The following is a 23,664-nucleotide window of genomic DNA, read 5'->3' on the forward strand; positions in this document are numbered from 1 at the left end:
ATCACACACTGTATTATTATTGAGAGACAGGCTCACTGTCTGTTCCTCTGGCTGGGGCAGGGAATCACACACTGTATTATTAGCATTATTAAGAGACAGGCTCGCTGTCTGCTCCTCAGGCTGGGACAGGATATCACACACTGTTGTAGTGTTCTCTCACGAGGCACCAGTTCTGTAGGGGTTTGGGCATTTACTGGGACAATTATTTTTGTGGCAGTAAATCACAAAATTGATTATTTTAATGGTCTTAGAATCCAACCATGCGACATAACTCAAACAATGCACACACAGGTACTAATACACGAGGATACATTTGTTAATATATAGAATATGCATGCAAACCTAACAGATCTTATCGTAAGGCTTAACAGAATACAAAAGATATAAATTCATTCAGTTACAAAGAGTTACACATATCAAGAGGACATAAGTATATCATTCATTTAGACCGTTTCGTAATTGAACTTGTTTACAACGTCTACATGAGATACTCAAAACAAGAACATAACCCTTAGGAATTAAATTGATATCAACTGGTTGGGAGCAGTAATGCAATAAGGTTCAATACTCACTGCCAGTGGGTCCCTTTTCTCACCGTTTCCGTAGTGCAGCGGTTATCACGTTTGCCTCACACGCGAAAAATCCCCGGTTCGAAACCGGACGGGAACAGCCTCTTTCTGTACGCTCCTGTACTTCACAGAGGTCTTGAGCGACCGGTCAAATGTTCCTTTCCTTCTGAGTGACGTTCCTGCAACACTCTCCCGCTCCTCTTGGTGCGCTCATGCCGCAACACAGGAAGGCTGGAGCAGGTGGCTGTGGGCTTTGCGCACTGCCGAAATAGCTCAGCTGGGAGAGCGTTAGACTGAAGCTCTGAAGGTCCCTGGTTTGATTCCAGGTTTCGGCATTTTGTTTCATCGCGCCCTTTGTTCCTCTCTCCAGCGCCCCCTGCCTACAGTGACGCGTCCCTTTCTCAGCCCGAAACGCAAGCGAGACACCAGCAGCAGTCCCTGCAGGTTTCCGTAGTGTAGCGGCTATCACGTTCACCTAACACGCGAAGGTCCCCGGTTCGAGACCGGGCGGAAACCGCCTCGTTTTGCACGCTCCCGTACATCACAGAGGTATTGAGCGACCGGTCATTTGTTCCCAATGTATTTCCGGTGCCTTCATGCACTCTTGTACCAAACGCACGTTCCTTCTGTACGCGGAGCCGATCATTTGCAATTGAGCTGTGCAGACAGACCAGGACGAGCTCTGTCGGCTAAAAAGCAGCGCAGGACGGGCAAGAACAACAGAAAGATTAGCATCCAGCGGGGGCTTCTTAGTGAGCCCAAGATCTCATCAAAAATCGGCTAAAGCAACAGGGCTGGGCGCATTGTTCCATTCTCCGACCACTCTCGGTGTAAACAAGTCCCTCCTGGTCTCTGCTTGAAATCCACTTTCCTGCGTTTGCTTTGGTGTAACTGGCTTCCCCTGCATGGGCGAATGTGAAGAAGATCCTTAGTAAGTCATTGAAGAAAACCGAGAAGAGGTCGGAGTGGCCTCTGTCGTTCATCAACGATCCAGTCAGGCAGTACTCCTCTGTAAAGCGCCGTTCGTTCACATCGATTGGCTTTTTTTTGCCTTCATTCGTGCGAGTAGTAAAAGCAGACGCCCCTATTCTGCCGTGACCCGGATTCGAACCGGGGTTGTTGCGGCCACAACGCAAAGTACTGACCACTATACGATCACAGCGAGTTACCGAGACACACGTGGCAGGGCGGAAAGGGCTGTGCTCTCTTCGTGTGACATAATTCCGAAAAGTCCTGACGTTGCATTTCAACTGAGCCCCAGTATACATCGACCCTTCGACACTCTGAGTGACAACTCTCTTGCGTGTTTTCTCATATTTATGTAGTTTGCTTGCATGATGCCGGGAACAGCATGGTTGTTCGCTGCCATATAGTCTAGCGGTTAGGGTTCCTGGTTTTCACCCAGGCGGTTCGACTCGGTTTTGCCTCCTGCTTTCCAAAAGATCAGCACCGTGTACGAAAGAGCCGCATTAAAACTACTCGAACGTGCAAAACGTGTGAGAAGAGGGGGCGCTTGTTTCCAACCGAAACTTCTCGCGTGTGAGACGAGCTGATCATCGCTGTGGGAGGGTTACTCTGGTAGACAGGGCTGACCTTCGGCAATAGGATTTATAGTCTCCAAGATGATATTTGCACTTTCTGGAGAGGCGATTTTCTCCACTTCAGTAGCCCGATTTCGTCGATTGCGTGGAGAGGGCTGTAGAATGTGGCGCCGCCTTTCCTGCTCCGTCCATGACAGGCGTGCTGGTCTCTGGAGAGAGAGCACGGTCCATCAGCGCACTCCAATAAAGGCACTGGAAGCAGCTAAATCGCATTGGCGAAGCTCAGCGCTGGGCCGCTGGGCACGTCTTACCACCGTTTCCGTAGTGTAGTGGTTATCACGTTCGCCTCACACGCGAAAGGTCCCCGGTTCGAAACCGGGCGGAAACAGACATCTTTTGTCGCCAGGCACAAAAGGGGATTGGGGATTCGCCTAGCGCTGTGATCGAACAGACCCACTGGACCCACCTCTTAGTGTGGCGGGATCTGCACAGTGCATGTCACAGCGCATCCTGCTTTCACTTCAAGGCGCGTCCTGATGCACCCCAGTCTCCCGCGTGACAGGTGGGGACAGGTGACAGGTCCTATACTAACGAGGAAGACATCGCTCTCTCCGACCCCCGGCATCGTGTCCCGACCCACCGTGCTGGAAGCCGACGCGTGCTGTGATTCCTTTACGGAGCAGAAATGACAACCGAGGAGCCGAGAGATCATTTCAGCATTTCGCGTCTGAACGGAAAATACAAACGACCAACTCGGAATGACTTGCCTTTGACGCTTCTCAAAGCGTTCTTTGTGCATCGAACAGACCCACTCACCTCTTAGTGTGGCGGGATCTGCACAGTGCATGTCGCAGCGCTTCCTGCTTTCACTTCAATGTGCTTCCTGATGTCGAGTCGACTGCCGTGCGGAGGCTCTGAAAGCGAGAGCAATGAAAAGGTGCACGACGCTGTGAAAGAAAACAGAGAAGTGAAAGGCAGTCATTTCTCTAAGGAGGTGAAAGAAAAGCTACTCCCCGTCGGGGAATCGAACCCCGGTCTCCCGCGTGACAGGCGGGGATACTTGCCACTATACTAACGAGGAAGACATCGCTCTCTCCAACCCCCGGCATCGTGTCCTGACCCAGCATGCTGGAAGCCGACGCGTGCTGTGATCCCTTTACGGAGCAGAAATGACAACCGAGGAGCCGAGAGATCATTTCAGCATTTCGCGTCTGAACGGAAAACACAAACGACCAACTCGGAATGACTTGCCTTTGACGCTTTTCAAAGTGTTCTTTGTGCACGACGACTGCGCCGCCTAGCAGATACAAATGGGTTGTACAACTTTGAACTAGCAAATGGAAGAGGGCTTAGCCCCCTCTCTTTTAGCCCAGGTTCGATCTGTCTCCCAGAATCACCAGGGCGCACACACACACACACCCGTGCCGTTGAAGTGCTCTGCTTCATTTCTAAGGGCAACTCAACATTCACTCCTACCCCGAGTGCAGAAAAGACAGCATCCACAGCAACAACAGCTCAGGTCTCTGCACAGGAGCTAAGCTGCCCTCATCTCCTCTGCTCTGCGGCTCCTGCGGAGTGGAGTCCTGCCTGGAGCCGTGTTTGCAGGCGGCGGCTCCCCGCGCCCTGTCTGGGCGTCGTGTCCAAGAGCTCCTGGGAGGAAGAGCGAGCCCTCCCACTCGGGGGCTTTTCCACGGTCTGTGTGAGGAGGGGCGGGTGTGTCCAGTAGCTTATCGAGCGGAAGCCTGGGGCGGCGGAGAGCTGTGATCGTGCAGACCTTGAGGTGTCACCTCTTTGTCTGCTTTCCCGCCCCCCCTCCGCCCAAGCTCTGCTCCAAAGTAGCCCGGCAACCCCTCACACCTGCACGTCTCACAACCTAAGGTGCGGTCATGAGACACCCATGGGGTGTCGTTCTGTTCTTGCTAATTGTTTCCTGCCCGTCGCAGGCAGGAGTCCATGCGAGGAAGATGCGCTGGACAGAGCTCAGAGGGCGCAGCTGGGTGGCTTTCCTTCTGAGTGACGTTCCTGCAACACTCTCCCGCTACTCTTGGTGCGCTCATGCCACAACACAGGAAGGCTGGAGCAGGTGGCTGTGGGCTTTGCGCACTGCCGAAATAGCTCAGTTGGGAGAGCGTTAGACTGAAGATCTAAAGGTCCCTGGTTCGATCCCGGGTTTCGGCATTTTGTTTCATCGCGCCCTTTGTTCCTCTCTCCAGCGCCACCTGCCTAAAGTGACGCGTCCCTTTCTCAGCCCGAAACGCAAGTGAGACACCAGCAGCGGTCCCTACAGGTTTCCGTAGTGTAGCGGCTATCACGTTCGCCTAACACGCGAAAGGTCCCCGGTTCGAGACCGGGCGGAAACAGCCTCGTTTTGCACACTCCTGTACTTCACAGAGGTCTTGAGCGACCGGTCATTTGTTCCCAATGTATTTCCGGTGCCTTCGTGCACTCTTGTACCAAACGCACGTTCCTTCTGTACGCGGAGCCGATCATTTGCAATTGGGCTGTGCCGACAGACCAGGTCGAGCTCTGTCGGCTCAAAAGCAGCGCAGGACCTGCAAGAACAACAGAAAGATTAGCATCCAGCGGGGGCCTCTTAGTGAGCCCAAGAGCTCATCAAGAATCGGCTCCAGCAACAGGGCTGGGCGCATTGTTCCATTCTCCGCCCACTCTCGGTGTAAACAAGTCCCTCCTGGTCTCTGCTTGAAATGCACTTTCCTGCGTTTGCTTTGGTGTAACTGGCTTCCCCTGCATGGGCGAATGTGAAGAAGATCCTTAGTAAGTCATTGAAGAAAACCGAGAAGAGGTCGGAGTGGCCTCTGTCGTTCATCAACGATCCAGTCAGGCAGTACTCCTCTGTAAAGCGCCGTTCGTTCACGTCGATTGGCTTTTTTTTGTATTCATTCGTGCGAGTAGTAAAAGCAGACGCCCCTATTCTGCCGTGACCCGGATTCGAACCGGGGTTGTTGCGGCCACAACGCAAAGTACTGACCACTATACGATCACAGCGAGTTACCGAGACACACGCGGCAGGGCGGAAAGGGCTGTGCTCTCTTCGTGTGACATAATTCGGAAAAGTCCTGACGTTGCATTTCAACTGAGCCCCAGTATACATCGACCCTTCGACACTCTGAGTGACAACTCTCTTGCGTGTTTTCTCATATTTATGTAGTTTGCTTGGTGGCGCAGTCGTCGTGCACAAAGAACGCTTTGAAAAGCGTCAAAAGCAAGTCATTCCAAGTTGGTCGTTTGTGTTTTCCGTTCAGACGCGAAATGCTGAAATAATCTCTCGGCTCCTCGGTTGTCATTTCTGCTACATAGAGGAATCACAGCACGCGTGTTAAAAGAAGACTGTGATATTCGGTGCGTCTTGGATTAGACGAGATTAAAGAGTGAGTAGTTTTGTTTTTCTGTGATGTAATGGGACCAATGAAGAATGTGGCATTCAGACTAATGTGGAGTATTTGTTTCCTTAGGGAAATTGCCACTACCATATACTGGGGCATTAGGACCCATATGGACCGCAGGGTGAGCGCCCAGCGACAGAAACCAGAAACCAGACATAAAACCCAAATGAACCAAACCTGTATAAATTAGTGGTGGAAAGGAGTCTTTTTATATAGCAAAAGGTCTCTGATCCTTTGGTAAGAACGATGGGTATATAACCCATTGTCCTCAATATTAGAAATGAATCCTTGAGCACTGATGTTGTACCAACGGTCCATAAAAGCCTAACATTACCCTTTCTTGCATAAATTGTAGAACATGCCGTCACATTTCAGTTGCACCTCAGTAGCAGTTTGATCTATTATCACCCTACTCCCCACCTCAGAACCTTCGCTCTTCATATTCCTGTCTCCTAACTGTCCCCCACACTGTATGAGTGACAAGGCCTCCTCCTGTTATGCCCCCAAGCTCTGGAACTCTCTCCCCAAGGATACCAGAGTCACCTTCCCTAAACTCCTTCAAATTCAGACTCAACACCTTGTTCTGTAGAAGAGCCTTTACTGAACTGGTTCCATTCTTTACCCCTCTGCTTCTACTTTCCTTAGTACCACCATCCATGGTCTCCTCTGTCTATTGGAATTGTGTTATCCTGTGTATTCTTACTGTAATTATTTCAAGTGCTTTGCGAAGCCACCTTTGGAACCATTATACTAAATAGTTTATCCTAAATCTTTGAAACTTTAATAGGGCATGGCAGTAGGGCTAAAAATTAACAGTGGGCCAGCAGGATTTGTGCAAATTATAGGTAGTCACAATGGGAGACTAGGATTCGCTTGAAATTCATGACATGGGACACTGAAACAGTGGAGAGGCTTTGTGTAGTAAGCGTTCAGTCTCAATCTACACAGTCTGTACTGCTGGTAGAGGTGGTTGTGAACACTTGTCTTCCGGATCAAGTACTGGGATCTCCAGTTTCAATCCTAATACTTCCCGTGACTGTCCAATACTGTGAAACCAAGACCCATAAGACAAGACCTCCAAGATTCTAACTGTACCTTTATTCACTGATGTTTGGGCACCAGAATTGTTCCTCTGCTAAGGAAGGGAAGGCCTACTTTACACCAAGCCCCTGTTGACAATCCCTTCCTTGTGTTTCTTTATTCAGTTTGTGCAGCCTAGAATAGGACATCAGATCTCACTCTTACCGGGCACTACAGTAGCAACTGACACTCCATAAGCACTACCCCTCTAGGAAACAGGAGGACTGCCAGTATATTGAACACCTCTGTCTCTCCCCCAGTAAAAAAGTCACAATGACCTGCCCAAGGAATAGTGCGGCTATCTTCCCCCAGTACAACGCTTTATTACTCCAGCCATTTTCAGTCCTCATTGGCAGCAATACGGGAAGCATTCTTGAAAGGGGAACCCCCACAAATACTTCCCTTGAATTCCTCCACCCCATTCAAACCTATAAACCATAAAGAAACAAGGGCAGGCAGAAGGGTCTTTCACAGCTTTATTGAGATGTTGCCATTACAAGGCAAGTGGAGGCAGGAGAGTCACAAGGGCCAGGCTGGAGCCTTCATTCAGGCACCTGGGGAGGAAGGAGAACAATCCAGCTACACTGCAGGACACCACCCCTACAGGAGCTCTTCCTGCCAGACCCTACCTGTCCACTGGCCAACATCTCCAAAGTCCTCTGCTCCCTCCACATCCTCACTGGTGCTCTCAGCATCTTCACTGGAGCTCTGAGGGTCTCCTTCCTCATCCTCAGTCCAGTCAGCTCCCACATCCAGAGGAGCTTCTACTGGTGCCACAGCCACCCGACTACTGGTCACCAGGCTCCTGGTACCTGTGGACAAGCAACACCCAGGAGTGAGGGATCCGCTATACCCAGAGACCCACAGTCTACTCATCTAAACAGTCCCTTTGTCCAGCACGGGATCATTCCTCAGTTGTCCAAGCATGGTTGTCTCTTGGGCAGAGATGCATCCACAAGGGATAGAGAACCAGACCCACCTTCATTCCGACTGCCAGCACACCTGGACTCACAGCAGGCACAGACCTCATGGTCACCATACAGCTCCTCCCACCTGGAAGAGAGGAGGACAGGTGAGGCCTAAACCTGGCATGTCCCAGAGCACCCTCAGCAGGCTCCTTGCAGAAGTACCTCTTAGCCTCCCTGTTGTAGGTGCAGGACTTGGTCCCTGGTGTTGCTTTAGCAGGAGCCACAGCCATGACACAGTGCATGTACAGCTCAGTCACTTCATGCTGCAAGAGGGAAAGGCACAGCATTAAGGGATCAAGGCCAATAGAGGGACAGAGAAGGACCTTCTGCCATCAGTGAAGGCAAGCTGGCAGCTCTAGGCACTACAGCTGCCACAGTCTGGTTCACATCTAGATCATGGCTGTGAAAGCAGACAATGGATCAGTAGAGCGAGAAGGCTGAGCAGCCTTTGAGAGCAGTACCTTCCTGGACAGCTTTTTCTGGAAGAGGAAGGCATCAATTGTGAAGCGGAGCACATCCTTCTGCTTGGAGGGGACAAACCTGGACAGGCAGCCATCTGCCTTGCTGTCCACCATGCACCTGGGGACAAGGACAAGGATGAACCCCTGCAGGCTCTCAGGGCTCCTGCCCACCTCCCCTCCCAGAAGGGGCCGTACCCCAAGTTGTCGATCACGGGGAAACGGGGCTGGGAGTGCTGGTCTGGTTTCCCCGTTACGTAACACGAGTGGATGTACAGCCTCTGCTCCGCTGTGGCAAAGTAGGCAGTGGCCTGGAAGTACATGGGCTGACCCAGGAAGTACTCATCCTTGGGAGAGAGCCGGACCCAGTGGGCTGGAGAGAGAGGCAGCATTACACCTGCACACAGCACCCCCTGCAGGCAGGTGAAGCCACTCGCTCAAGGAGCTTACAGTTGGTGGTGAGCAGCACAAAGCTGTGTTTGTTCTTCAGGTCCTTGAAGAAGGTCCTTCTCCTGGCCCACGTGGGGACATAGCCAACCTTGTAGGAGTAGTGGAACCTGCAGGACAGAGGGGATGAGGGGCTTCTGGACACTTTCTCAGTGGCTTCTCAGCAGCAGCAGAGCCCTGCCTACCTGTTGTAGGAGCACTTGACCGGCACAGAGAAGGGAATGAAGCGATGCACAGGTGCACTGGAGGAGGGCGGGGCATAGCGGAGAGTATTGGAGTACACCAGGCGGCCCTGGACAACCTGCAGGGTCACAGAGGAAGGGATATTCCCAGGAAAGGCAACCCCGACACTGGCCCTACAGCTCACATCGATACACTGCCTGTAGATGAAGACCCGCTTACCGATCGCTCGGTGCCGCACTCGTGAAGCCCGTAGATGAAGTAGAAGTAACTGCGTGTGGTTCGGCTGACGCTGCAGTTGCCCAAGGTCACCTCCGATGGCCGACAGCTGAAGCCGAACAGGAGCCGACTGACCCTCACGTACATCCTGCTGGAGTCGCACCACACAGCCACTCCTCGGGTGCCCCCGATGGCCGGGCGAGCCGGCTGCCGCCCTCGCTGGGGAGGAAACAGGACGCTCTTGATGTAGGCGGGTAAGGGGCGGCTGCCGGCTTCGGGCTTCATCTTCTCCTTGTCGAAGTACGGCGAGTACGCGTCTCTGGACACGGGAAGGCGGCGAAAGTCGGGAGCCAAGGACTGCGAGTCGTTCTCGCTTGCAGACAGGTCTTCGGAGGGCGCATCTGCCAGGTTCAAGTCCTCCGACTGGGCTGCGTCTTCAGGAGCCGGGAGGTCGGCCTGGAGCGCTAATTCCCGAGAGTCCCAGCCAGCCGGCCCGGCGGAGATCAGTGCGGGGAGCCCGGCCCCTGCGCACAGGCACAGGCACAGCACAAAGAGAAACGAGCGCATTGCCAAATTGACGTCCCGCTAAACTGCTACAGAAGTAAGACACATAAACCACCAAACTGTGTTGAAGCAAGAGAGCATAAAGTGTGAACGCGGTGACTAGGTTTTTATACTAGTAGGACTATGCTACCACACACATGGTCGCACTACCGCTCAATCAACACAATCAATTACACACAGAGACCCGGATTGTTCTCAGCGTCTAATTAGAACCTGCTTCCAGTCAGAGGCGGGACTCCGTGAAGCCGCCTGAACACTTTCCCGTGTGTATCTGACCCCAGCGGAGGAGTTCCACGTAATTTCGACAGAATTAAATCACCCACACGTGTAAAATTAGCTCAGATTAATTTATTGTTCAATTAGTTTCTAATTTCCAAGGACAGTGTGTTAAACTCGCTGTCAGACAGAGTACGGAACATGCGACACGTCCGTCCACACTTTCTTTTATCGAGGGGGTTGTTCTATCAACACGTACTGCAATGAAAATAATTTTACTCATTTTCATGTGTAATTGCATGTCATATTAAAATGTGTAATACAAGCATTTCTTTGTTTTCCAGTAAAGAAATACTGATCAGCTTTTGACATGTTCTGATAAAAATTTGTCTGATTTCTCAGAGATTGCTTTTGCTTCGCAGCACTGAGAACCAATGGAAGCCCGTTTCCGCCAGGGAGTAAAAAAAAACGCACTATGGTATCTCAGAATTGCGACCTAAAAACTCAGAATTTTGACTTTATATCTCACATTTGCGACTTCGAAATAGCCCATATTTCATTGTCTATGCTTTTGTTATTGTAACGGATTCGGGTTCTAGGGCTTGTGCCCTCGCCGCTCCCACCCTACTTCGTGCCTCACTGTATTGGCTTGAATCCAGGCCTTGCTAGCTGAGCTAAAGAACATTTTAGATATAAAGTCGGAGTTCTGAGTTACCAAGTCGCAATTTTGAGTTACTTAGTCGGAATTCTGCGATACCATAGCGCGTTTTTTACCGGGATAAAGTTAGCTTGAAGTTCGAAAACGATTTTGGCACGCCTGTAGCGTTTACACGAAACCTCTTAGAATCGCGAGAATACTTGCTTTGTGCATAAAATACATTGTGAATGCTTTCTCAGCCTTTACTTTTTCGTTTATATTACATTTTTTTGGACCAAGCACGAATATTCTTTTGTCCATATCTTCGCAACGGAAGCACAGAACGCCTTCAAACCAAATGCATTTTAAAGACCACGACGTGGATATTTCCACAGCCTCTACATCAAAGTATCAGTGAGCTAATTATCTTTTTTTAAACCTCCGGTTTTTCATCGATGAGTAATTACGCACTAACTGGAACCCGGGGGACCGCTGTATACACAAGTTCACAACGCGAGAAATACTGTTCAATACGGCTTCATGCGAAAAACCCGTATATGACCATAGGAAGCATAACTGTGCAGTCTCCAATTACCCAGACTGTAAGCACGGGAATAAAGCTTTGTCTGAATTCTGAAACCCTTCCTTTACGTCCTGTTTTCATTCAGGTAAGAGTCAACTATATGCAAAATACTACTGACAGCAAGAAGATTAAAATATTCTTTACTCAGCAGCTTATTAAACACAGCTCCCATGATGTTCAAACCGATTTTTTACACAGAACACTGACACAGCTTTGCGTTCTGAATCTCTTTTTCTCGTGTGTTTATTTAATGTGGCACAATGTACTGGGATAGGGGTATTCTGTTCACAAACCAATAGCATTTAAACCACAGCACCCACAATGCTGCAAGTAAGTGTTTTGCACACTAAGCAGAGAGCGATGTCTTCCTCGTTAGTATAGTGGCAAGTATCCGCACCTGTCACCCGGGAGACCAGGGTTCATCAGGACATGCATTGAAGTGAAAGCAGGATGCGCTGCGACATCCACTGTGCAGACCCGCCACACTAAGAGGTGAGTGGGTCTGTTCGATCACAGCGCTAGGCGAATCCCTAAACAGTGTGCGTGGCAACAAACGAAACGGGCCTGTTTCCGCCCGGTTTCGATCCGGGGAAATCGGGCCCAGTAGTGGCGGGATTTGTACAGTGCATGTCGCAGCGCTTCAATGTGCTTCCTGATGTCCTACCCCGAGTGCAGAAAAGACAGCATCCACAGCAACAACAGCTCAGGTCTCTGCACAGGAGCTAAGCTGCCCTCATCTCCTCTGCTCTGCGGCTCCTGCGGAGTGGAGTCCTGCCTGGAGCCGTGTTTGCAGGCTGCGGCTCCCCGCGCCCTGTCTGTGCGTCGTGTCCAAGAGCTCCTGGGAGGAAGAGAGAGCCCTCCCACTCGGGGGCTTTTCCACGGTCTGTGTGAGGAGGGGCGGGTGTGTCCAGTAGCTTATCGAGCGGAAGCCTGGGGCGGCGGAGAGCTGTGATCGTGCAGACCTTGAGGTGTCACCTCTTTGTCTGCTTTCCCGCCCCCCCTCCGCCCAAACTCTGCTCCAAAGTATCCCGGCAACCCCTCACACCTGCACTTGTCACAACCTAAGGTGCGGTCATGAGACACCCATGGGGTGTCGTTCTGTTCTTGCTAATTGTTTCCTGCCCGTCGCAGGCAGGAGTCCATGCGAGGAAGATGCGCTGGACAGAGCTCAGAGGGCGCAGCTGGGTGGCTTTCCTTCTGAGTGACGTTCCTGCAACACTCTCCCGCTACTCTTGGTGCGCTCATGCCACAACACAGGAAGGCTGGAGCAGGTGGCTGTGGGCTTTGCGCACCGCCGAAATAGCTCAGTTGGGAGAGCGTTAGACTGAAGATCTAAAGATCCCGGGTTTCGGTATTTTGTTTCATCGCGCCCTTTGTTCCTCTCTCCGGCGCCCCCTGCCTAAAGTGACGCGTCCCTTTCTCAGCCCGAAACGCAAGCGAGACACCAGCAGCGGTCCCTTCAGGTTTCCGTAGTGTAGCGGCTATCACGTTCGCCTACCACGCGAAAGGTCCTCGGTTCGAGACCGGGTGGAAACAGCCTCATTTTGCACGCTCCTGTACTTCACAGAGGTCTTGAGCGACCGCTCATTTGTTCCGGTGCCTTCCTGCACTCTTGTACCAAACGCACGTTCCTTCTGTACGCGGAGCCGATCATTTGCAATTGGGCTGTGCCGACAGACCAGGACGAGCTCTGTCGGCTCAAAAGCAGCGCAGGACCTGCAAGAACAACAGAAAGATTAGGATCCAGCGGGGGCCTCTTAGTGAGCCCAAGAGCTCATCAAGAATCGGCTCCAGAAACAGGGCTGGGCGCATTGTTCCATTCTCCGCCCACTCTCGGTGTAAACAAGTCCCTCCTGGTCTCTGCTTGAAATGCACTTTCCTGCGTTTGCTTTGGTGTAACTGGCTTCCCCTGCATGGGCGAATGTGAAGAAGATCCTTAGTAAGTCATTAAAGAAAACCGAGAAGAGGTCGGAGTGGCCTCTGTCGTTCATCAACGATCCAGTCGGGCAGTACTCCTCTGTAAAGCGCCGTTCGTTCACATCGATTGGCTTTTTTTTTGCCTTCATTTGTGCGAGTAGTAAAAGCAGACGCCCCTATTCTGCCGTGACCCGGATTCAAACCGGGGTTGTTGCGGCCACAACGCAAAGTACTGACCACTATACGATCACAGCGAGTTATCGAGACACACGCGGCAGGGCGGAAAGGGCTGTGCTCTCTTCGTGTGACATAATTCGGAAAAGTCCTGAAGTTGCATTTCAACTGAGCCCCAGTATACATCGACCCTTTGACACTCTGAGTGACAACTCTCTTGCGTGTTTTCTCATATTTATGTAGTTTGCTTGCATGATGCCGGGAACAGCATGGTTGTTCGCTGCCATATAGTCTAGCGGTTAGGGTTCCTGGTTTTCACCCAGGCGGTTCCACTCGGTTTTGCCTCCTGCTTTCCAAAAGATCAGGACCGTGTATGAAAGAGCCGCATTAAAACTACTCGAACGTGCAAAACGTGCGAGAAGAGGGGGCGCTTGTTTCCAACCGAAACTTCTCGCGTGTGAGACGAGCTGATCATCGCTGTGGGAGGGTTACTCTGGTAGACAGGGCTGACCTTCGGCAATAGGATTTATAGTCTCCAAGATGATATTTGCACTTTCTGGAGAGGCGATTTTCTCCACTTCAGTAGCCCGATTTCGTCGATTGCGTGGAGAGGGCTGTAGAATGTGGCGCCGCCTTTCCTGCTCCGTCCATGACAGGCGTGCTGGTCTCTGGAGAGAGAGCACGGTCCATCAGCGCACTCCAATAAAGGCACTGGAAGCAGCTGAATCGCATTGGCGAAGCTCAGCGCTGGGCCGCTGGGCACGTCTTACCACTGTTTCTGTAGTGTAGTGGTTATCACGTTCGCCTCACACGCGAAAGGTCCCCGGTTCGAAACCGGGCGGAAACAGACATCTTTTATCGCCAGGCACAAAAGGGGATTGGGGATTCGCCTAGCGCTGTGATCGAACAGACCCACTGGACCCACCTCTTAGTGTGGCGGGATCTGCACAGTGCATGTCACAGCGCATCCTGCTTTCACTTCAAGGCGCGTCCTGATGTACCCCAGTCTCCCGCGTGACAGGTGGGGACAGGTGACAGGTCCTATACTAACGAGGAAGACATCGCTCTCTCCGACCCCCGGCATCGTGTCCTGACCCACCGTGCTGGAAGCCGACGCGTGCTGTGATTCCTTTACGGAGCAGAAATGACAACCGAGGAGCCGAGAGATCATTTCAGCATTTCGCGTCTGAACGGAAAACACAAACGACCAACTCGGAATGACTTGCCTTTGACGCTTCTCAAAGCGTTCTTTGTGCATCGAACAGACCCACTCACCTCTTAGTGTGGCGGGATCTGCACAGTGCATGTCGCAGCGCTTCCTGCTTTCACTTCAATGTGCTTCCTGATGTCGAGTCGTGTGCCGTGCGGAGGCTCTGAAAGGGAGAGCAATGAAAAGGTGCACGACGCTGTGAAAGAAAACAGAGAAGTGAAAGGCAGTCATTTCTCTAAGGAGGTGAAAGAAAAGCTACTCCCCGTGGGGGAATCGAACCCCGGTCTCCCGCGTGACAGGCGGGGATACTTGCCACTATACTAACGAGGAAGATATCGCTCTCTCCAACCCCCAGCATTGTGTCCCCAACCAGCATGCTGGAAGCCGACGCGTGCTGTGATCCCTTTACGGAGCAGAAATGACAACCGAGGAGCCGAGAGATCATTTCAGAATTTCGCGTCTGAACGGAAAACACAAACGACCAACTCGGAATGACTTGCCTTTGACGCTTTTCAAAGCGTTTTGTGCACGACGACTGCGCCGCCTAGCAGATACAAATGGGTTGTACAACTTTGAACTTGCAAATGGAAGAGGGCTAAGCCCCCTCTCTTTTAGCCCAGGTTCGATCTGTCTCCCAGAATCACCAGGGCGTGCACACACACCCGTGCCGTTGAAGTGCTCTGCTTCATTTCTAAGGGCAACTCAACATTCACTCCTACCCCGAGTGCAGAAAAGACAGCATCCACAGCAACAACAGCTCAGGTCTCTGCACAGGAGCTAAGCTGCCCTCATCTCCTCTGCTCTGCGGCTCCTGCGGAGTGGAGTCCCGCCTGGAGCCGTGTTTGCAGGCGGCGGCTCCCCGCGCCCTGTCTGTGCGTCGTGTCCAAGAGCTCCTGGGAGGAAGAGAGAGCCCTCCCACTCGGGGGCTTTTACACGGTCTGTGTGAGGAGGGGCGGGTGTGTCCAGTAGCTTATCGAGCGAAAGCCTGGGGCGGCGGAGAGCTGTGATCGTGCAGACCTTGAGGTGTCACCTCTTTGTCTGCTTTCCAGCCCCCCCTCCGCCCAAGCTCTGCTCCAAAGTAGCCCAGCAACCCCTCACACCTGCACGTGTCACAACCTAAGGTGCGGTCATGAGACACCCATGGGGTGTCGTTCTGTTCTTGCTAATTGTTTCCTGCCCGTCGCAGGCAGGAGTCCATGCGAGGAAGATGCGCTGGACAGAGCTCAGAGGGCGCAGCTGGGTGGCTTTCCTTCTGAGTGACGTTCCTGCAACACTCTCCCGCTACTCTTGGTGCGCTCATGCCACAACACAGAAAGGCTGGAGCAGGTGGCTGTGGGCTTTGCGCACTGCCGAAATAGCTCAGTTGGGCGAGCGTTAGACTGAAGATCTAAAGGTCCCTGGTTCGATCCCGGGTTTCGGCATTTTGTTTCATCGCGCCCTTTGTTCCTCTCTCCAGCGCCACCTGCCTAAAGTGACGCGTCCCTTTCTCAGCCCGAAACACAAGCGAGACACCAGCAGCGATCCCTGCAGGTTTCCGTAGTGTTTCGCCTAACACGCGAAAGGTCCCCGGTTCGAGACGGGCGGAAACAGCCTCGTTTTGCACGCTCCTGTACTTCACAGAGGTCTTGAGCGACCGGACATTTGTTCCCAATGTATTTCCGGTGCCTTCGTGAACTCTTGTACCAAACGCACTTTCCTTCTGTACGCGGAGCCGATCATTTGCAATTGGGCTGTGCCGACAGACCAGGACGAGCTCTGTCGGCTCAAAAGCAGCGCAGGACCTGCAAGAACAACAGAAAGATTAGCATCCAGCGGGGGCCTCTTAGTGAGCCCAAGAGCTCATCAAGAATCGGCTCCAGCAACAGGGCTGGGCGCATTGTTCCATTCTCCGCCCACTCTCGGTGTAAACAAGTCCCTCCTGGTCTCTGCTTGAAATGCACTTTCCTGCGTTTGCTTTGGTGTAACTGGCCTCCCCTGCATGGGCGAATGTGAAGAAGATCCTTAGTAAGTCATTAAAGAAAACCGAGAAGAGGTCGGAGTGGCCTCTGTTGTTCATCAACGATCCAGGCAGGCAGTACTCCTCTGTAAAGCGCCGTTCGTTCACATCGATTGGCTTTTTTTTTGCCTTCATTCGTGCGAGTAGTAAAAGCAGACGCCCCTATTCTGCCGTGACCCGGATTCGAACCGGGGTTGTTGCGGCCACAACGCAAAGTACTGACCACTATACGATCACAGCGAGTTACCGAGACACACGCGGCAGGGCGGAAAGGGCTGTGCTCTCTTTGTGTGACATAATTCGGAAAAGTCCTGACGTTGCATTTCAACTGAGCCCCAGTATACATCGACCCTTCGACACTCTGAGTGACAACTCTCTTGCGTGTTAGTAGTATAAAGCGACACCTTTCGTCAAACTTTTGACAGGTACCACGCCCCCTTTTCCATCCAATGGTCGTCCACGGTGTTTGGTTGTCCCGCCCCCCAGCCATCCTATGGCGTGTTGTTATTTGTGCATGTCCCGCCCCCTCAGGAGCCAATGGTGTGGTTCGGAACCCCCACCGGCCGGTCGCCCCGGCACCTCGGGGTCCCAAAGCCCCCAGCCTGCGCATCCCTGGGTGTGTGCGAGTGTGTATTTCTTCGGAATGGGGAGCATGTCTGCCGCGGGGTTGAGTGCGCTCTATTATAACCCTAGGAAATTGGGCAGTTACGGCGGCGCAGGGGGTCTGTTGCGGGCCGCGAGATCCCGGGGTGTGCGCGGCGCCAGCCGTGGCCGGGTGGTCGAGTGGCTGTCCGGCCAGGCTGCTTATACGCTGCACAAGCCGGCGCGCGTACGTTTTAAGAGAAACAGGACGCTGGTGTCCGAAATGGACTGGCAGTGGCAGGCCGACTTGGTGGACATGAGAGAACACCACGCGTTCAACGACGGTTTCTGTTACATCTTAATGTGTATAGACATGCTGTCTAAATACGCTTGGGCCGTGCAGCTGAAAACCAAGACTGGTGGGGCCGTGACAGGCGCTTTCCGAAATATACTGCAAGAGGGGCGTGCTCCTAAAAAGCTACAAACGGACGAGGGTAAAGAATTTCTTAACAGGACCTTCCAAAATTTTCTCAAACGTGAGAATATTGAACATTTCAATACGGCCAGCGATGTGAAGGCTAGTGTGGTCGAGAGGTTTAACAGAACTATTAAAACAAAAATGTGGAGGTACCCGACACACAAAAACACCTTTCGTTATATCGACGTCCTTTCAGATCTTATTTACGCTTATAACCATAGTTACCACACGACTATTAAACGAACCCCGGCTTCTGTTACGCCCGACAACTCCCTTGAGGTGTGGAGAACGGTCTATGACGCGCACTTTAAGAGAAAACCGTCAAAGTTTTCATTTAATGTGGGTGATCGCGTGCGGGTGTCCAAAATAAAGGGAGTGTTTGAGAAGGGATATGAACAGACCTTCACAGATGAAATTTTCATTGTCAAAGAGCGGTCCGCGGCTCTGAGACCCTATTACAAACTGCAGGACTACTCAGGCGACGATATTAAGGGTTCCTTCTATGCCGAAGAGCTACAGAAGATAAACCCGGATGTTGAGAACGTCTACCGCATCCAAACGATTTTAGCAACCAGGGGTCGTGGCAAAAACAAACAGCTTTTGGTAAAGTGGCGTGGCTGGAGCGATAAATTCAATAGTTGGGTGAAGGCTTCTGAGGTCCGAGACATATAGAGGTGGTGAAAAATGAACCCCAATGGTTTCTATGTGACGCTGGCCAGTAATTCATCCTCAAAGATGTTTCCAAAGAACACTAACGCCTGCTTCACAGAGCATCTGGCAAAGGCGATTGACCTGGACGGGGGCTGGGAAGTGGGCCTGGTCGAACTACACTATCCTAATACACTAAACACTTTTGATGAAGACGAAGTTTTTCTGTTCATCAGCGAGGAGCTCAAGACTATCTGGACCTGTACCTTACCGAGAGGGTACTACGGCAACATCAAGCAGCTCTTGCATGAAATGAAACGGGCTGCTGAAAAATCCAAGTTATCGGCTGTAAGTCTTAAATACAACCCCATTAGCCGGTCGGTAAGGATTGTTAGTGATAAACGGTTTGTTATGCAGCTGCGTAATCGCCTAGCGCGGATGTTGGGTTTCAATTCGGGTGTAGCGGGTGTAAAATCACCGCACCCCGTCGATATGACTGGCGGATTTAACACCATGTATATATACACCGATATCATAGAACACCAGTTAGTAGGCGACGTCTACGCACCGCTTTTGCGTTGTGTGCCCTTCAGAGGCGTGGATGGTGAATTCGTCACAGTATTGTACGACAAACCCCATTACGTGCCGGTGAGCATCGACCATTTTAACAACATCACTATTGAAATAAAGACGGATCAAAACGAACACGTGTCATTTGCATTTGGAAAGGTCATCGTCAAGCTGCATTTCAGACCTGTGAAAGCGTCAAACATCTAAAAGGATGACGGTCATCAAGAGCTAGGGGATCCTTCTCTGTATACGCACTACTACAAACAACAGGCTGGTTATGGATTACCAGGATTTTCAGGGCTACCGGTTCAGTACGGCGCTGGTATCGGGGGTATTTTCAGTGCGCTATTTAGAAAAGCCGTGCCTTTTCTGAAACGCGGGTTTGAAATAGCTAAGCCGCACATGGCATCGGCAGCTAAAAACATCGCCAAAGACGTGGTCGGCAACGTTACAAGCGCAGTCATGTCTAAGGTGGCTGCACATCAGCAGGAAGGTTCGGGTCTAGCATACATCCGCAGGGGTGTCAGTAGAAAAAGACAGACGTCATCATCCCACCGTCGGGGGCCGCCGAAACCTGATAAAAGAACGGCTAAGCGCAGACAGGCAACTCATAGAAGCTTCAGGTCGACCAAGAAGAGCGTGACACACCGCAATCAACGCGACACGAAACAAGACTTATTTTAAACATGGCTTTTGTTCACGGCGGGTCTGCAGAATGCGCCAAGTCGGAGCTGGACATATTTCAATTAGCACCTACCCAAACAAGCGTCGAGAAAAGCTTTTACATAGAAGTTCCACCCCTCACGGCCCTTACGGAAAACGCACCTCTGGAGTTCTACGTCGCAGGCAACGGTGAAGATTATTTAGATTTAAACAACACGCTGCTCTATTTGACCTGTAAAATAACGGAAGCAGACGGTCGGGACATTGATGCGGCAGCCCGTGTGAGCCTGGTGAACTACCCCATCGCTGCCATCTTCAGCCAGGTTGACATCACCGTAGGAGACCGATTGATCAGCCAGAGCAACAACTGCTATCCTTACAGAGCCTTTATAGAGTCGGTCCTGAACTACAGTGAAGAGACGCTGAAGACGCAGTATTCAACAGGTCTCTTTTACAAAGACACAGCTGGGGAACACGAGTCCACAATTTTGGATGGTCCCAATCAGGGGTTCCGAAAAAGAGCATCATACACGGCGCAAAGCCGAAAACTGGAGCTCCTGGGTCACATTCACGCTGACCTGTTTTTTCAGGACAAACTACTTCTGAATGGAGTAGACCTGAAAATAAAACTCACGCGAAACAGAGATGCTTTCTGCTTAATGAACAACGCCGGAGAACACAAACTGAGCGTACTCTCTGCATCTTTGTTTGTGAAAAGAGTCAGAGTGTCACCTGGGGTCAGACTGGGACACGCCGAAGCACTCCTGACGGCCAACGCTAAATACCCCATAGACCGCGTACAGATGAAAGTCTTCAGCCTGCCAGCAGGGAGCCGTGTGTGTAACCAAGAAAACCTCTTTCTCGGGCAGTTACCCAAAGTGGTCATTTTGGGGTTTGTGGACAACGCGGCATTCAGCGGCAGTTTTACCCAAAACCCCTTCAATTTTAAACACTACAACGTTAACTTTCTGGCTCTCTACGCGGACGGGGAATCCCCACTAAACCGCTTCAACCAGACTTCCAGAATGGACATTGCGTCCGTGAATATTTTAATCTGGTGGAAACAGCCGGGAAGCGTCTGAAAGACAAACCAGTTCTGGTGGACCGCGAGGAGTACGCGCGCGGTTACACATTGTTCGCTTTCAACCTCAGCCCCGACGACGAGTGCACAGGACATTATTCACTTATCAAAACGGGTAATCTGAGAGCTGAAATACGCTTCGCGCTCCCGCTACCCACTACAGTTAACATGGTTGTGTACGCGCTGTTCGACAACGTGATAGAGCTGGATATGAGACGTCAAGTCATTTACGACTTCAGCTAAAAAGCACTTGGAGACCACACAACCTGCACATAAAGATGAACACCAAACAGCTGGAAGACATTCTAACCCGAGACCGCTATACCCGAGACAGTTTTCTAGGCGTGTTCCCCAGTGATGCCCTACCGAGCGAGAGACTGGCGCGGCGCCCTCTGAGTTTAATAGTTAATACTCACCCACACGACCGCCCCGGTGAACACTGGCTGGCTATTTACTTACCCGACGACGAGGGCGCAGAATTTTTCGACTCCTACGGATTTTCACCCCAAGCCTTTTACTTTCCCAAGAACATTAATGATTTCTTAAACAGAAATGCTAACTCCATATTTTACAATAACAGATAATTGCAAGATTCTTTTGCAGTGACCTGCGGTCTACACTGCGTCTTTTTTCTATACCATAGATGTAAAGGTTTATCTTTTAGAAACATTTTAGAACTTTATTCTACGGATGCAATCCAGAATGACCGCATGGTGGAAATGTTTCTGAAAAACCCACGTCGTGTCGTGAGACGGAGACCCCTGTACCCTTTCAAGCCCTTTGAAAATACGAATGTTCAATTATGCGGGTGTTTACGACAATTTAAAACATGTCATAAATGTTAATCGGTCGTCTAAAATAAAAATGAAATCGAACCATTTCGACGTCTGTGTGGTTATTATTTAAAAAGAACACAAAACATGGATGAAAATCAACACAATATTTTTATTATACATTCGCTGTTACAGTGCTCAAGCTTTTTTTAATACATGTTACAGACAAACCATTTTTAAACATATTGCGCACGCTTTTTAATATACATTTCAAGTCATTTAACACAAACACACAGACCCAGAGAAAAAAATGTTACAAAGACAGCCATGTGGGTCTAGGTATTAATGATCGTCTCCTTTCAGCGGTTATCTTAGAGACCGGGTCGACCGTCGACAACTCTACCGGTTGTTTTAAAGTTTTGGCCGACGCGGCACACCCCGGCGGGGCAGCCTTGAATTTTTCAAGTAGCTCTCGGTTACCAGCGTTGGCTAGCAAGGTGCCCGGCACGTTGATTTCAGCCATAGCCTCCATGAACACATCCCAACCTTTTGGCTTCTTACCGCCAGCAACTGCTTGCTGCTGCGTGAGAGCCCTGACAAGATCAATCATGTGAGAGCCCTCAACGGGTGCCCCCTTGTACACAAATTCCCCCTTTTCATTCCAGGCTATTAGTGGTTCATTGCGGGCCATGGTCTTTAACAATATCTCGGCATTTCTCCGGAACCTCTGAGACACGCTGTCCAAAATATACTCAAAGTCAGCCTCGCTCGATGACGGCGGTTGCGCGAACGTACGTGATAGTTCGGTGGGTGCATTTTCCGGTAGTACAACGGTTAATGTCCCCTTTTCGGAAGTCTCCTGGCGTACTAATGTCAAATACCGTTGCAACACCTGGATGTACAATTTCACTTTTTCATATTCGGCCAGATGCGAGTTCTGCAGAATGTCACGCATTTCATCATCCAGGCGACGGGCGGTTATTTTTCTTACATCGCTTTCGAACCCAGACCGCTCTCGGAGTCGATCGAGCTGTTTCTGAGGTACCAGGTACATTTTTTCAGCGTGCTCCATTATCGACGTTGTAGAAGCCCCGTAATCAGTGGTACTGCAATACTCAACAGGGCCCCGATAAAACCACCGGACTGGTTCACCAAGAGTCTCTTTCTTTTAAGAGAAAGACCCTTTCGACTCAAAGTCTTTATAAGCTTACGCTTTCTCTTCAGGGTCCCAAACTGCTTAGCAGATAACGGTATGTTCCCTTTCAAGGTATTCAAGGCGATTTCAGCTATGGCCTGTACAAGATCATTTGTAGCCCCGCAGAGAATAGCTTTCCGCTGTTTGGGGGTGGCTTTTACCAGAAAATTTAAGAGAGTCAGGTTTCTCCGAACGCGTGAAGACATGACGACGCCCCGAACGTGTTTTTTCGACTGAGTCGGTGGTTGTGAGATCACCGACTTTTAGATTTTTTAAACACATAAGCCGTGGCTACATCTGGGGGGAAAAGACCTGTTCGCAAGCGATAGTCATCTGGGGTGTCGGCATTTAAATCCACCAACAAGTAACCGAAAGGTTTTTTAGTAGCGTCATCGAACGCTTCCAAAAAAAATTTGGCTTTACCGGGGTACATCTGCCGGGACAGGGTTGTAATCTGTAGTTTATCTCTAGGGTTTTTAAACAGCACCATGTACTTTGTATTTAACGCGATGGTTCTACTTTTCCGGCCTTGACAAAACACATTTTGGACGATATACATGATGCTGAGGTTTCGGTGGTGTACGTATTTGGTAAAAGCTTTTTCTATCTCATTATTTTCACACGCAGACTCCATCAAATCATCCACTATAATCAAATTTACTCTACCCGGCGGCAGTAGCTGGTCGTCGGAAAACGACGTTGGTAGTCCTTCTATAAACTGAATGTATGGAAATTTCACAAGCAACTCGTCGTATAGAGGTTGCCAGCAGCTGTAACACCAGACTATGTTTTCGGGTTTACGAGTCATAACGGTATCACCGCTCTCCAAGAGCTGTTTTATAAAATAACTTTTACCGCAATTCGAGGGTCCGGACAAAATGCACGAAAAAGGGTGTTTTAACCTGACATCCATCGTGTTAATATCCGTAGGGCAACGATGTCAAATTTTCTTGCAGCACCTGCTTGTCGTACACCACCTTCTGGGTTTTCTTTAAGGTCCGGGTCTCAATGCGCCAATCCTTTTTAACACGCACGATCATCGGCTGTTGAATAGAAATGTGTTTAAATTCCCGGCACTCTGCATAAGGGTTAACGCCATAGTCAAAAACCAAGTCCCGCAGACTCTCAAAGTTAACTTTTTCACAATTGTTCACATTGAGCGTAATGCCTTTTACCTTTAAACAGGCTTTCCCTCCAGACAGTTTGTACCCCTACGACTTGGGTCCTGTTGACACAAACTCGGTGATGTGTTGACCAGCATCGATTTCGCTGGTCAACACACCCAAGTAGTCGCCCAGTTCCGGATTCCACTCACCCTCCCGGCTCACAAAGATAACGGAATCTGTGTCATGGTAGAGACAACGGCCTTGCAAAGCATTTAGCAGATTGTATAACTCCAAGCGGGCATAGGCGGTTGTAAAGCTAGCGATGAAAATGTTAGTGTTTGAATGGCCCGTATAGTGGTGTTTAGTGTGTTTCCACGTAACACAGGCTGTGTTTTCATCGATAAA

General features: G+C 50.7%; 1 protein-coding gene and 12 non-coding genes across 13 annotated transcripts; 7 read left to right on the forward strand and 6 right to left on the reverse strand.

The window, feature by feature from the left end:
• The first annotated feature begins 831 nt into the window (after window positions 1-831).
• trnaf-gaa (transfer RNA phenylalanine (anticodon GAA)) lies at window positions 832-904 on the forward strand. Its single transcript has one exon. It is a non-coding gene; the product is annotated as a tRNA-Phe (tRNA).
• Window positions 905-1,659: 755 nt separating this feature from the next.
• trnah-gug (transfer RNA histidin (anticodon GUG)) lies at window positions 1,660-1,731 on the reverse strand. The gene has a single exon. It is a non-coding gene; the product is annotated as a tRNA-His (tRNA).
• Window positions 1,732-2,425: 694 nt separating this feature from the next.
• trnav-cac (transfer RNA valine (anticodon CAC)) lies at window positions 2,426-2,498 on the forward strand. The gene has a single exon. It is a non-coding gene; the product is annotated as a tRNA-Val (tRNA).
• Window positions 2,499-3,119: 621 nt separating this feature from the next.
• Window positions 3,120-3,191, reverse strand: trnad-guc (transfer RNA aspartic acid (anticodon GUC)). The gene has a single exon. It is a non-coding gene; the product is annotated as a tRNA-Asp (tRNA).
• Window positions 3,192-4,215: 1,024 nt separating this feature from the next.
• trnaf-gaa (transfer RNA phenylalanine (anticodon GAA)) lies at window positions 4,216-4,288 on the forward strand. Its single transcript has one exon. It is a non-coding gene; the product is annotated as a tRNA-Phe (tRNA).
• Window positions 4,289-4,397: 109 nt separating this feature from the next.
• On the forward strand, window positions 4,398-4,470 carry trnav-aac (transfer RNA valine (anticodon AAC)). The gene has a single exon. It is a non-coding gene; the product is annotated as a tRNA-Val (tRNA).
• A 574-nt stretch (window positions 4,471-5,044) lies between these two features.
• Window positions 5,045-5,116, reverse strand: trnah-gug (transfer RNA histidin (anticodon GUG)). Its single transcript has one exon. It is a non-coding gene; the product is annotated as a tRNA-His (tRNA).
• Window positions 5,117-7,056: 1,940 nt separating this feature from the next.
• On the reverse strand, window positions 7,057-9,433 carry LOC138242680 (zona pellucida sperm-binding protein 3-like). The gene is made up of 9 exons (XM_069198236.1): window positions 8,870-9,433; window positions 8,653-8,768; window positions 8,471-8,577; window positions 8,219-8,393; window positions 8,024-8,141; window positions 7,725-7,825; window positions 7,574-7,647; window positions 7,224-7,406; window positions 7,057-7,148 (listed from the first exon to the last, which is right to left on the reverse strand). The coding sequence occupies exons 1-9, from the start codon at window positions 9,431-9,433 to the stop codon at window positions 7,141-7,143; spliced, it is 1,446 nt and encodes a 481-aa protein (XP_069054337.1). The 3' UTR covers window positions 7,057-7,140.
• A 2,896-nt stretch (window positions 9,434-12,329) lies between these two features.
• On the forward strand, window positions 12,330-12,402 carry trnag-acc (transfer RNA glycine (anticodon ACC)). The gene has a single exon. It is a non-coding gene; the product is annotated as a tRNA-Gly (tRNA).
• Window positions 12,403-13,731: 1,329 nt separating this feature from the next.
• On the forward strand, window positions 13,732-13,804 carry trnav-cac (transfer RNA valine (anticodon CAC)). The gene has a single exon. It is a non-coding gene; the product is annotated as a tRNA-Val (tRNA).
• Window positions 13,805-14,425: 621 nt separating this feature from the next.
• On the reverse strand, window positions 14,426-14,497 carry trnad-guc (transfer RNA aspartic acid (anticodon GUC)). Its single transcript has one exon. It is a non-coding gene; the product is annotated as a tRNA-Asp (tRNA).
• A 1,018-nt stretch (window positions 14,498-15,515) lies between these two features.
• On the forward strand, window positions 15,516-15,588 carry trnaf-gaa (transfer RNA phenylalanine (anticodon GAA)). The gene has a single exon. It is a non-coding gene; the product is annotated as a tRNA-Phe (tRNA).
• A 743-nt stretch (window positions 15,589-16,331) lies between these two features.
• trnah-gug (transfer RNA histidin (anticodon GUG)) lies at window positions 16,332-16,403 on the reverse strand. The gene has a single exon. It is a non-coding gene; the product is annotated as a tRNA-His (tRNA).
• Between the last annotated feature and the right edge of the window lie 7,261 nt (window positions 16,404-23,664).

This window comes from Lepisosteus oculatus, chromosome 14 (assembly GCF_040954835.1).
Source record: "Lepisosteus oculatus isolate fLepOcu1 chromosome 14, fLepOcu1.hap2, whole genome shotgun sequence".
Taxonomy (NCBI): Eukaryota; Metazoa; Chordata; class Actinopteri; order Semionotiformes; family Lepisosteidae; genus Lepisosteus; species Lepisosteus oculatus.

Excerpts from the sequence above, each read along its gene's own strand:
- LOC138242680 (XM_069198236.1), bottom strand. The coding sequence starts at position 9,433 with ATGCGCTCGTTTCTCTTTGTGCTGTGCCTGTGCCTGTGCGCAGGGGCC. Across the intron at positions 8,394-8,470 it reads TGTGCTGCTCACCACCAACT|CCCACTGGGTCCGGCTCTCT; the intron begins GTAAGCTCCTTG and ends CTCTCTCTCCAG. Across the intron at positions 7,648-7,724 it reads TACAACAGGGAGGCTAAGAG|GTGGGAGGAGCTGTATGGTG; the intron begins GTACTTCTGCAA and ends CCTCTCTTCCAG.